Here is an 11,478-nt window from a genome sequence, read left to right on the forward strand (position 1 = left end):
TGTGTGTAATGTCCCTTCATTACTCAGGAAGATGCGGCTTTGAAATGTGTTTGAAATTCTTATTTTTACCAGGTCACCCCCCGAGGCTGAGCCACTGTGCTCTCACAGTACTACAGCAGGCACTTGAGTGTCTCAAAACAGAAGGGCTCTACTCTCTCCCCACACTGCACACCTCCTCTTCTTCCAGGAAAGGTTCTGTGAGTCCCACATCAGAGGTCCTTAGTAGACATCTGATTTTTGCTGAAGGCTTTGTTTGGATTTTCTAAACAGAGACCTCATTACCAGCATCACAGCTGCTGGGTATGATTCTGAAAGAACTTAAAATAATTCCCCAGAATCCTTTCCCACGTCATATTAGGCACAGTTTAGTAGTTCTTTAAATGCCCTGTTTTGTTGCCCTTTCTACTACTAGAGGTGACAGCAGCTGGGAACAAGGCAGGCAGAGATGAGGGAAATAAAGATAATTCAACCTCTGCCTTGGTCTGTGCTTCTGTTGCCATGATGTTGACAAGTGACACGAAGGTGAGAGGTTCCTTATACGGCAAGGGCAGTGGCTGTGGGTCCAGAAGGGAAGGACACACACACACACACACGCACGCACGCACGCACGCACGCGCGTGCACAAGGCTCCAGGACTCCTGGGGATGCAGCAGGACTTCGTTAGGCAGCCGATCCACTTCCCTGCCTTTCAGTTGAGAATCAACAGATGGGCAGCTTGGTCCTAAAAAGACCAAAGAACAAAGTCCACAGCCCGGATCACCTGTTGGGCTCATAGTTCACAATATTCATAACCCTGAATGGGTTTTCTGTGCCTCATCTCATTTTCTCTTGCTGTCCTTCCAACCCAATTCCTCTCATTGCTTCTGCAGAAATAAATGTCAATCATCACCTTTTGCACTGTATGTCCTCAGGAGGCAAGACAAGGAAAAAATAAGGGCCTCTGCTCAGGGGTGGGTTCCACGGGCTTCTGGCCCACTGTCTCCAGCTGCGGCCCTCGAACAGGCCCCCAGCAGGCCCCCCACGGGCCCCCCCAGCAGACCCCCCACGGGCCCCCCCAGCAGACCCCCCACGGGCCCCCCCAGCAGGCGCCCCACAGGTCCCCCACAGGCCCCCCCCCAGCAGACCCCAGCAGGCGCCCCACAGGTCCCCCACAGGCCCCCCAGCAGTTCCCCTCAGCAGGCCCCCCACAGGCCCCCCCAGCAGACCCCAGCAGGCGCCCCACAGGTCCCCCACAGGCCCCCCAGCAGTTCCCCTCAGCAGGCCCCCCACAGGCCCCCCCAGCAGACCCCAGCAGGCGCCCCACAGGTCCCCCACAGGCCCCCCCAGCAGACCCCAGCAGGCGCCCCACAGGTCCCCCACAGGCCCCCCCAGCAGACCCCAGCAGGCGCCCCACAGGTCCCCCACAGGCCCCCCCCAACAGACCCCAACAGGCGCCCCACAGGTCCCCCACAGGCCCCCCCCAACAGACCCCAACAGGCGCCCCACAGGTCCCCCACAGGCCCCCCCCCAGCAGGCGCCCCACAGGTCCCTCACAGGCCCCCCAGCAGTTCCCCTCAGCAGGCCCCCCACAGGCCCCCCCAGCAGAACCCAACAGGCCCCCAGCAGGCCCCAGCAGGCGCCCACAGGCCCCGACAAGGGCGAAAGCAGCCTGTTGGGTCATAGCAGGCACTGCAGCCCCGGAAAGGACATGTTCTTCCTTCCAAGGGAAATCAGGCAGAGCCAGCCGGAAGATGTGTTTTTAATGAGTGTCTTGAAAAGCCGCTGGACAACAGACAGAGCTGGAGACAGCCCGGAGGCAGCCCGGCGGCCCACGAGGATATAACCGTGGGCTCTTGTTTCGAGGTGACCCTGTGGGACAGAAATGGTTCTGTCAAATAGGCATGTGGCTTTCCCACCTCATATTGAAAAAAAAAAAAGGAAAAGCAAAATCCCAGCCTTCAAAATTGCCTGAGAAACCATCCTGCCTGGAAAGTGTCTGCCGCCCTGCAGGATGCTGCTGGCGTGAAGGTGACACAAGCACGGGAGGCCCAGCCCCGGAGGCCGGGGGAGCCTGCTCCCACCCCCACCACAAGCAGCGAGGAGCGCCTCCTTCCACCAGGGCCACAGGGAAAAACCGTCTACAGAGCATTCTGGAATTTTGCAGGCTGAGTATGAGGTCTCGGTACTAACTGGTCCCATCCCCGAGAGTAAGAAGACGGCTGTCTCTTTCGGCTAGACTATACACACCCCTGGCCTCTCTTCCCAGCCCCCCACCGCCCCAAAATGCCATCAAGAAAACTAAACATCTGCCTTCAACTTCTCTTTAGCGTCTCCATTTGTTTTCTTTCACACCCAGGCCGATAAACCAGTGCTTCTTTTCTCCTGGGCAAAGGGGCCTGTGCCTGGAAGCGAGGCAGCACCCACCCTGAGCCTGGCTTCCTGCGGGTCTCTCCCAACAGCCGAGCAGTGCTGCTAATTAAGCGGCTTTCTTTTCCTTAATTAGCTGCATGTGGATCTTGTTGGGAAGTCTTGGATCCGTGAAATAGTCTGGAATAAGAAGCAAAAAGAAGAAATCATCTAACCCCAAGGGGGAAAGCTAGAAGGTTGGGCCGCCTGGCCTCTCAGGGCTGTCAGTGGTGGCCCTGCCCAGTGGTCAGCCTCGGGCTGAGCAGCCCTGAGCCCGTCAGCTCCAGGTCCCGCGTCCTCGGCCGGCACCCAGGGTACAGGGAGGCTCTGGGTTTCCCCCCACCCAGCCCTTCTCATGGCCCGAATAAATGCCAAGTGTTATTCCTGTCTCTCCACTCGGCTCGCCAGCTCCTGTCTCTGAGCTCTCACGCCTCTCTGAAAATATCTTCTCAGAGGAGAGCCAGGCTCTTGCAGGATGATGCCAGAAGAAAGTTTTTATACACCCTTCACGTGAGTCAGACGCGGCATCTAATGCGGCAGCAGACTCATTTAGACTCAGGCAGAAATAGCGTGAGGACACAGCCCACTCCGGGCTAACGATGCCAGAAGGCGCCCAGGCCAGTCCTTCCCTCCAGGTGTCACCGGCCCTTCCCTCCAGGCGTTGTGGCCCCTTCCCTCCAGGTGTCACCGGCCCTTTCCTCCAGGTGTCCTGGGCCTGAAGCTGCTGCCTGAAGCTGCTGCCCGCAGCATGAGCCCAGTAGAATCACCTTTAAAGCTGGGGCTGCTACGCCCAGCCCCAGGCTAATTAACTGGAGCACTATGGGGTGGGGCCTGGGAATCAGCATTTTTTTATAGCCCACCCCCCAGGGGGATTCTAAGGTGCAGAGCTGAGAAGCCCACTTTACAGATTCCCAGGGAGCGAGCTCCTAGCATGTTCCTTTGGGACTCCCAAAACTCTTAATAACCGTCACCATTAGGAAGCTCTGCCTCATTTCTTTTCTGTCCTCATTGTGAGGAGATGACAATGGATAAAAAGGCTTTGTGAAAAAAGCTCCCTCGGGAGACACCAGGTGAGAAAGTCCCCCAGACTCAACAGGGAGAATCCTGGGCTTGTCTGAGTCTAAATCCACAGGAATACTTCTTGTGCTGGTTTCCCACCCCAAGCTGCCTCGGCCTTACTTACCTGCAGCAAATTCTTGTATGTTGTCTGGTCTTTTCAAAAACATTTCCCTGGAAAACAGTAAGGGAAGGAGCTAAAGCAGGCGCTGCTACTGCCCCTGGGGCCGGTGCTATCATGGAGCAGAGTAACCTGAGACAGCCCTGCCCTGGAGCCAAGCTCATGGACTCCTGACAAAGAAGCTTCCATTCCTGATCTTCCCTCAGCTCAGGATCTGAGGCAAGGAGCAAAACACGCTCAGTGCACACACACCTGAGCACTGCTCACGCCACACAATGGCCGTGCTGCAGCAGGGTGGGGTTGTTATTCATTCAACAAACGCTGCCAGAGAACCAGATCCCAAGCCAGGGGCGGGGACACCAAGATGCCGCCCGGTCCTCGAGGGCCTCACATGTGATGGGGCAGAGAGGAAATCCACCACCCTGAGAAAGTTTAACATGAATCCCCACAGAGGGAAGATGCAATAAGCAAAACAGAAATGGGCGAGGACAGGATTTAAGCTGGTTGACATCCATGGGTGCAGTGTCAGGGGGGAAGTGAGGGCGCCTCTCGCCGCAGGGTTCACACTCACACAGGTCGCACTGGACAAAAAATCAAGCCTCCCAAAAGTTAATCTTTTGCCCATGGTCATAAAGGTAGTGAAGAAAGGAGAGAGGGCCCAGATCTCCTCACGCCAAGGCCACAAGATTTTCGCTTGGCCACGGTCTGCCCTGACCCACACTGGAAGAAATCTCCCCTACCCAAACTCCAAGAATTTTGCTCTCCTTCTTTTCCTTCCATTCAATTTGATAATTATCAAGCCCCAATTGCATGTCAGTCACTGTGCTAGAGGCTGAGGGACTGACTGAAAAAAAATTAAAAAGGGATAAACCACAGACCCACCCTCAAGGAATTTACAGTCACTGAAAGGGACATACACATCCCCAAATGCCCAGGAGGCCAAGTGCCGAAGGAGAGGAATTAAATGGTGCAAAGGGCAATCGGAGACGAGAGAGCGATTACTGCGAGCAGGACCCCAAAACTATCATAGAGCAGCTGGCATCTGAGAGGACACTTGAGAACAGGTGGGATTTCAATAATCTAGGGCTGAGGGGCAAGAGCCTTCCAGACTCAGGGAAACGACAAGAGCAAAGAACCAGAAGTAGAGAGGAAACGGTCCCGGTTCTGTCCCCTGTGCCCTCCCCGAGGGGAGGAACGGGGCGGTGCACACCTGTGTCCCTGGGACGCAGGACACCACTCCAAGAGTGTCTGCCAGGCCTCCGTGGGTCCGTGGAACGATCAGAGAAGTCCAGTCTGGACGGAGCTGGGGGCATGTGCAGGGAGGAGTGGGGAAAGTGGAGGGCCTTGAATGCTGGGGAGCGCTCTTTACACTCAACTCCAAAGTTGAGTGGGCGTGGATAAATAGAGTGTGCCATGGTTACACGGTGGAGTACTACACAGCCATGACAACAAAGGATCTTTCGATAAGATACTGTGGAGCAAAAGTAGACAGGAACAGGAGTACAGATGGTAGAATTCCATTTATATAAAGTACAAAAAAGGCAAAACCAACCAGTGCCATTAGAAATCAGATTACTGGTCACCACTGGGAGTGGCCACGAAGGGTCTGACATGATGAGTGCTTTATCTGTTGATCTGGATGTTTGTACCACATGTGTTTTCAGTTTCTGAGTTCACCCAGCTTTACACTTATCACAGGCCACTTTCCTGTACATGTGCTATGTTTCAATAGAATGTTTTAAAAAAAAAGGCAATGAAGATTTTTCTGGTTGAGGAGTGATATGATCAGTTATGATTCGTGCTTCACTGGGGAAGACTCATTTGCTCGAATTGACAAAAAGAACTCAAAAAGCCTTTTTATAATTTCACATTTTGTTATCCTCTCTTCAACCTAAAACCTGAGGCTTCTGGATGCCTAAAATAAGTTAGAACCCGACACTTGCGATTTTGGGGTATTCAAGGTATTGCGCATTCCCACATACTGGGCACGCGAGCTGAGCTTGGAGAAGGGTGGCTGCGTAGGGTCTGGAAAACCCAAGCGGGGAGGTCTCTCCCCCAAACAGCTCAGAACTTCTCACGGCTTGGGTGGGTCTAGAGCAGAGCCCTACCGAGCAGGCGTGGAGAGGTGGGCTGCCCCGATCCTCCCCTCTTTCTCCCTTCCTCTTTTCTTCTCAGAAACAACTGTCTGAAGCACCAGTGCAGATGAGGAGCTGATTCTGGCCCATCCTGGCACCACCCCCAGGAAATAACAATAACAGCATCCAACAAACAGCAAACCCTCTCCTTCCCTCCCCGCACCACCACAGGAGGAGAAAGGACTAGAAAGGGTCAGGAGGCTGTCGCACAGGGTAGCTTCAGGGGCAGTGACAGGACAGGTGGAGTGGCCTATGTGGCCTTGGGAAGGGGACCGCACGGAAGGGAAGGGCGGGGACCCCAGGGCTGTCCGCAGGAGCGGACCACAGATGGCGGCCTGGCGCATACACCCAGCCTCCTCCCGGAGGCTGTTCCTGGTCAGAGGAGTAGGCCATCCTGACGGGCGCGAGGACAACACCTCTTCCCTCACCGTCCCCAAGGATCCTTGTCCTTCCTTTGTGAACGATGCAGGCAAGCAGCCCTTGAGTGAGTCCAGGCTCACCCCCACCGCCAGCCTCTCTGCTGGAGCCACTCCTCACTCGGCAGGAAGAGGAATGGTGCCGTCCTTTATTCCCACGGAGAGGAAAACCCGATCCCCGGCTCTGGTATTACCGGGAACCCCTCAACTGTCTTTTGCCCGGAACTTGGCCCTTGCCCAGGGGAAACCAACTTCCCGGGTAGGCGGGGTGGCCACGGGTCCTCCCTCCCCGCTGCCGCTCCGAGAGGCGGCCGGAAAGCCCCTACCTGAAGAAGCCACCTAGGAGCAGCTCTACTTCTTCGTGGGTCCTCAGGTACTTCTCGTTAGCGATCCGAGTTTGAATCTGCGGGCGAGAGCCGAGCGCACTTCCCGCTGGGGCCGGACCGGGTCCAAGCCCGGGGGCGGGTCGGGGCACACGCGCAGCCCAGGCCCTCCCCGGGGCTCCGGCTCCCACCCGCCCACGCCTGGCGGCTCCGGAGCAGGGGCCTCGGCGGTCGGGCCCGGTGGTGGGAACGTCTCGGGTCGAACTCAGTGGACCTGCCAGTAGTTCCGACCCATTTCTCCGGCCAGAGCCCTGTCGGGGGCTTATGTTTTTCGGGCACTGTGCGCGGCTCCGCACGCCCCGGGGTCCGCCGGGAGACCCCCGCCCCGCCGCCCCCTGGTCTGGAGACGGACGGGCTCCGGCTCCCCTCGCCTGGGTGGCCCTTCGCCCGGCCTGGGGCCCCTGTCCCGGGGCAGCTGCACCTCACGAGGACGGGGGGCGCGCACCCACCTTGAAGCTGCGCAGCTGCTCCAGCTGCTCCGGGCTGAGCGCGCCCGGGTCGGGCCCCAGCAGCCCGGTCAGCAGCGACGCCATCTTGCCGCGGTCGTCAAGGCGACGGGCCGCGCTGTCCGCCCGGCCCCGCCCTCATGGCCCCGCCCCGACCACGCCCTCCGGACGGCGCCCCATCCGGGCCCCGCCCAGCGGCCCCGCCCCCTCCGGGCCCCGCCCCCAGGCCCGGCCTGCTCCCGCGATGGCGGCCAGGGGCTGAGGGAGGCAGTGAGACGGTCGGGAGGAGACCTGGGAGGGTCTGGGAAGGATCCGCTTCTCTGGAGTTGGGGCCAGCCCGGGGGCCCCTGCGTTAGGCCCATTCACTCGGGCTGCTCCAGAGGCCCCGGGCTCTTCCTCTCGCGGCGCAGTGAGGCCCCCGAGGTCCCCGGGAAGGTTCTCCAAGCGGCCGCCGACCAGCTGCAAGCGCGCGACTGGCAGACCGGGGCAGTACTTACTTTTAACCTGATTCGAATGTGGGACACGCGTACTTACACGTTCTCAAATAAGGCTAGGCGTTTCCTGGCGTGACTGTGCATTGACGGAACCTCAAATCATTTTTTGCCCTCAGGCCTGGAGCAAAGCTGGAGAAGAGGCAGGGTCCCCGGGGAGGGGATCCAGGGTCCTCCCTGTGCCTGGCAGGAAAGCCAGACCGCACCGTCTGTGCTGTAGACAGGTGAAAGCTCGCAGCGCGGAGTGCACTGGATTCTGCAAGGAAAAGGAAGTGCTCAGACTCACGATTCTGGAAAGGACTAGGTGGCATCCTGCTAGAAGTGGCCCTCCTTGAACCGACTTTCCCAGGTAGCTTTATTTCCTCTTCACCCTGGGGACCTCATGAATTCTAAATTAATTTTCCTACACCAAAATGAGTAGAGGAGGAAGAGATTGGTCTTCAAGACTCATCCTTCTAGTATCTAATGAAGAAGGGAAAGCGAAACACAAAGCAGGAAAGCTGGGCATAGCTGCCTGGGAAGGGCGGGAGCGCTCTGTCAATACGCACGTGCTGAACTCCTGTACCCGCAGAGATGAGGCCAGCAGAGGTCTTCAGAGAGGCAGGAGGAGAGGACCCAAAGGGGAGGCTGACCTCCAGGCCTGTGAACTGCCCCAAGCAGCAAAGACACTTCACGAGAAGCAGGCTGGGGCCTTGGAGGGCAGCCTCTGGAAGAGAAGTGCAATGTTGGCTGTTCCCAAGGCAGGGAAAAGCACAGGCCTTCAGGACCTGTCCCAGGGACCCATCCAGGTTAGTAATCATTTTGCTTGTTTAGGAGAGAGTTTGTAGAGGGAGAGGGAGATAAGTTGCCATTCGCCTTCTTTTTTAGGCTAGAGCAAAGGTTGGCCAGAGGTGATAGTTCTTGTTGGCCAAGACCTGTCTCTTCTCACCCTCTCCAGCCTGAGTCCCCAGAGAAGCTGGTGGTGGAAACTCCAGAACTGCATTGTCCAATATCGTGCCACAAGCCACCTGTGGCAGGTGGACACTTGAAATGTGACTGGACTGAATTAAGATGTGCCTAAGTGCAGAAGAGACACCAGATTTTGAAGACTCAATATGAAAAAAAAAAACTGTACACTATCTCAATATATTCATTACATGTTGAAAAATACTTTGTATAGATCAAGTTAAATAAAATGTTATTAAAATTAATTTTGGTTATTTTTTAATGTGACTACTAGAACTTTTACAATTGTACATGAGGCTTGCATTATACTTCTGTTAGACAGCACTGGTCTAGACTGGCAAACCTATACACACACGCACAAATGTATGCTCGTTCTCCCCAGCCCCCCTGCCCCCATACATAAAATCATTAATGTTAATTCTTCTGCTAATCCATGACCTTCTTGTGTTCTGAGACTCAGTCAAGTCTTTCTTGATTGATCACCATCCCCTGACCCAGATACCCATGTGTGTTTTATTTTCTTAACAGCATTGCATTCCTCACTATTGCATGTTGTGTTGGCCTGTGTTACCTCCCCACTTGAGGAAGAAGCTACTTGAAGGCAGGAAAGCTATACAATTAACTCTTTGTACGTTCTAACACATTCTGCTGCAGACATTGTCACTCTGTATTCAGTTCATGAAGCCAGTATTTGGTGACCGTCTGCTTGGCCCACACATATCACCACCATATTTTGCCTTTCCTGGAAATTATCCAAATTATCTGGCATTTCTCATTTCCTAAGAATCTAAAACCAGGAGCAGAGCTTTCCCTTTGTAAAGTCAATATTCTTTTAGGTAAGGCAGCTTAGGTTTCAGTGTTAGGCATAAGAAAGAGGGGGAGCTTAGGAGAGGTGTGCAGAGAAAATTTTCTTCCTCTGAGGACCTGGGGAGTGGAGGCCCCATTTTCTATAGAGGGGAACTCCAGAATAGGCCTCTGAGTCATGGGGTTTCACCCCCCACTGCCCCCAGGGCGCTCAATCCCCGTGGCTGGGTGAACATCAGAGGTGGGCCCAGCTCACCCAGCAGGCAGGGCCTGGGGAATGCTCCTCCTCCTCTCCCCTAAATCCTTCCTCTTCTCTCGACTGAAATCTCTAATCTGGGGACCATGAACTAAGCACGGGTGGAGATATCCTGCTGTCTCCCCAATAACTGCCTGGGAGGAGGAGCAAAGGGAGTTATTATAATTCGTTTTTGTGAATGTTTACTATTTCCATTAATATGATTATCCCAAGCCTGAATGAGCAGCAGAGCAGGAGGTCTGCTGACAAGAAGCAGTAATGAGATCAACAGGGCCATGGGGCTTCCTCCAGCCTCAGAGGCTGGGGTCTGTTCAGCATCTCCAAAAAATACCGAGATCAGATTAGGAGGCCAGACAAGGAGCTGTGGGGGTGGGGCAGACAAGTGGAAAGTTACTTTCCAGAAGCATCCACACTTTTTGATTCCCCAGCACTGAGGTCACACTTCTCCCTGCGCCCTCCACGACCATCTCAGAGGACCTGCTATCCACATGGCATGTCTGCATGCACACACACAAACAAATGCACACACCTGCCAGAGTTTGGCTGCAGGAAACGGAAACCCAGGCTGTGGAAGGATGGAAAGTGGTCAGTGGGTCAAGAAATAGAAAGAAGGACTATCTTTCACCCAAGGTTCGCCTGAAGACCACTAGAGTAAGAAAGCCCAGGTATACCCTCCCCTGATTCCCAAGAGGAGTTGGAGTTAAACGTGTACACACAAGAGCCCCACTGCCCAGGCTCCAACCTCAGCTGGACCTCTTTGTAGCTGCATGAACCTTAGGTGAGTTCTTCAAGCTCTTTGTACCTCGGTTTCCTCCTCTCTATTAGGGAGTGATGGAGAACCTGCTTATAGGGTTGTGATGAGGATTAAATGAGTTAGCAAGCGCAAAGCACTTGGAACAAGGCATCGGGACACCTTAAGTGTCCTCTAAGTGCTGGCTGTTACTATTATTTCTCCTCCAGAGGAGGAGCCTGCCTGCCATGGTAGCTGAGGAGTGGAGACTGCTGGGACTCGCCTGGGACATGTTTCAGACCCAGTTCGACCGTGGAGATGTCGTTCTCTCTCTGGGGTGAAGAAGGGAATGACAGGGAGGCCAGAGGCTCCACAGAAGCCATCTCAGTCTGGAAGTACCTGATGGAAGACAAGGGCTGCTGAGGAAATTCACTGCCCATGGACAATCCCTGACCTGTGGAGGGCTGTGCCAGGCCCCAGGCATGGAGGGGTATGCTCCCTGGGGGGTGTGGGGCAGAAGGGGAGTGGTTTGGGGGGTTAACAGGCCCTAGGTATGCTTCCCCCAACTTTGCTCTCTGGCTCAACTGGGACGCTCCACTCCAAGAACCACCTGAAGGCGGGTAGGCCGTGAGCTGGCTCTGCCTTGGAGGGGAGCCTGGTGCTTTCCACCGGAGTCGTTGTTCTTTGCATGAACTGTTTATTGAAGGGATATTTGCTAAGAAAGACACTGTGGTGGACGCCGTGAGCAGTCACGTGCTGAATTAAACATTGTCCTGGCCCTCCGGGGGCTGGAAGTGAGGCACCCCCGCCCCACCGCCCCCGCCGTCCCCGCACACCAGCCCCCGGAGCTAGCGAGGGGCTCAGCGATGCCAGAAAGCGTGTTTTCCTTAGTTCCTTTTCTGGAAAATGTGCGGTTTCCTCTCTGCACTCCGCCTCACCCTGCGCTCCGCGCCCCCACCTCCCTTTCTGTTGTTTCTCCCTGGGTCCCTCTGCCCTCTCCACGCAGGCTCTGCGCCCTGCTTCCCTCGCCCTCCGCGCCCTGCTGACCCCGGCGTGCCCAGCTGTTCACCCTCCTTTTTCCTCTCCCGGCCCCGCTCCCCAGACGCCCGGCTCCGCGCGCCTCCCGCGCTCCCTCTCCTGGGTCTTCCCTTCCAGCACCGGGGACAGCTCCAGCCCCCGGAACAATGGACCCCGCCTTAGGGCTCCTCTATAAATTCCCCGTCTCAGCGCCCTGCCCGCTCCTGACTGGGAGTAAAATGGGGGCAGGGTATTAGCCACAGGACCAGCTGTCCTCCCGGGGGCAGCAAGGG

The 11,478-nt window shown here is 56.0% G+C and overlaps 1 protein-coding gene and 2 long non-coding RNA genes across 4 annotated transcripts; 1 reads left to right on the forward strand and 2 right to left on the reverse strand.

The window, feature by feature from the left end:
* Positions 1 to 1,720: 1,720 nt before the first annotated feature.
* On the reverse strand, positions 1,721 to 7,064 carry RIIAD1 (regulatory subunit of type II PKA R-subunit domain containing 1). The gene is made up of 5 exons (XM_077155673.1): positions 6,946 to 7,064; positions 6,440 to 6,516; positions 3,569 to 3,615; positions 2,404 to 2,526; positions 1,721 to 1,848 (listed from the first exon to the last, which is right to left on the reverse strand). The coding sequence occupies exons 1-4, from the start codon at positions 7,027 to 7,029 to the stop codon at positions 2,456 to 2,458; spliced, it is 279 nt and encodes a 92-aa protein (XP_077011788.1). The 5' UTR covers positions 7,030 to 7,064; the 3' UTR covers positions 1,721 to 1,848; positions 2,404 to 2,455.
* Positions 7,065 to 7,167: 103 nt separating this feature from the next.
* LOC143678712 (uncharacterized) lies at positions 7,168 to 8,592 on the forward strand. The gene is made up of 3 exons (XR_013173415.1): positions 7,168 to 7,782; positions 8,005 to 8,221; positions 8,371 to 8,592. It is a non-coding gene; the product is annotated as an uncharacterized LOC143678712 (long non-coding RNA).
* On the reverse strand, positions 7,186 to 10,956 carry LOC143678713 (uncharacterized). Of its 2 annotated transcripts, XR_013173417.1 has the most exons (6): positions 10,779 to 10,956; positions 10,181 to 10,567; positions 9,968 to 10,003; positions 8,362 to 8,489; positions 7,982 to 8,139; positions 7,186 to 7,689 (listed from the first exon to the last, which is right to left on the reverse strand). It is a non-coding gene; the product is annotated as an uncharacterized LOC143678713 (long non-coding RNA). The 2 variants fall into 2 exon arrangements; XR_013173416.1 differs by having other exon boundaries at positions 9,968 to 10,567.
* Positions 10,957 to 11,478: the final 522 nt, after the last annotated feature.

This window comes from Tamandua tetradactyla, chromosome 4, assembly GCF_023851605.1.
Source record: "Tamandua tetradactyla isolate mTamTet1 chromosome 4, mTamTet1.pri, whole genome shotgun sequence".
NCBI lineage: Eukaryota > Metazoa > Chordata > Mammalia > Pilosa > Myrmecophagidae > Tamandua > Tamandua tetradactyla.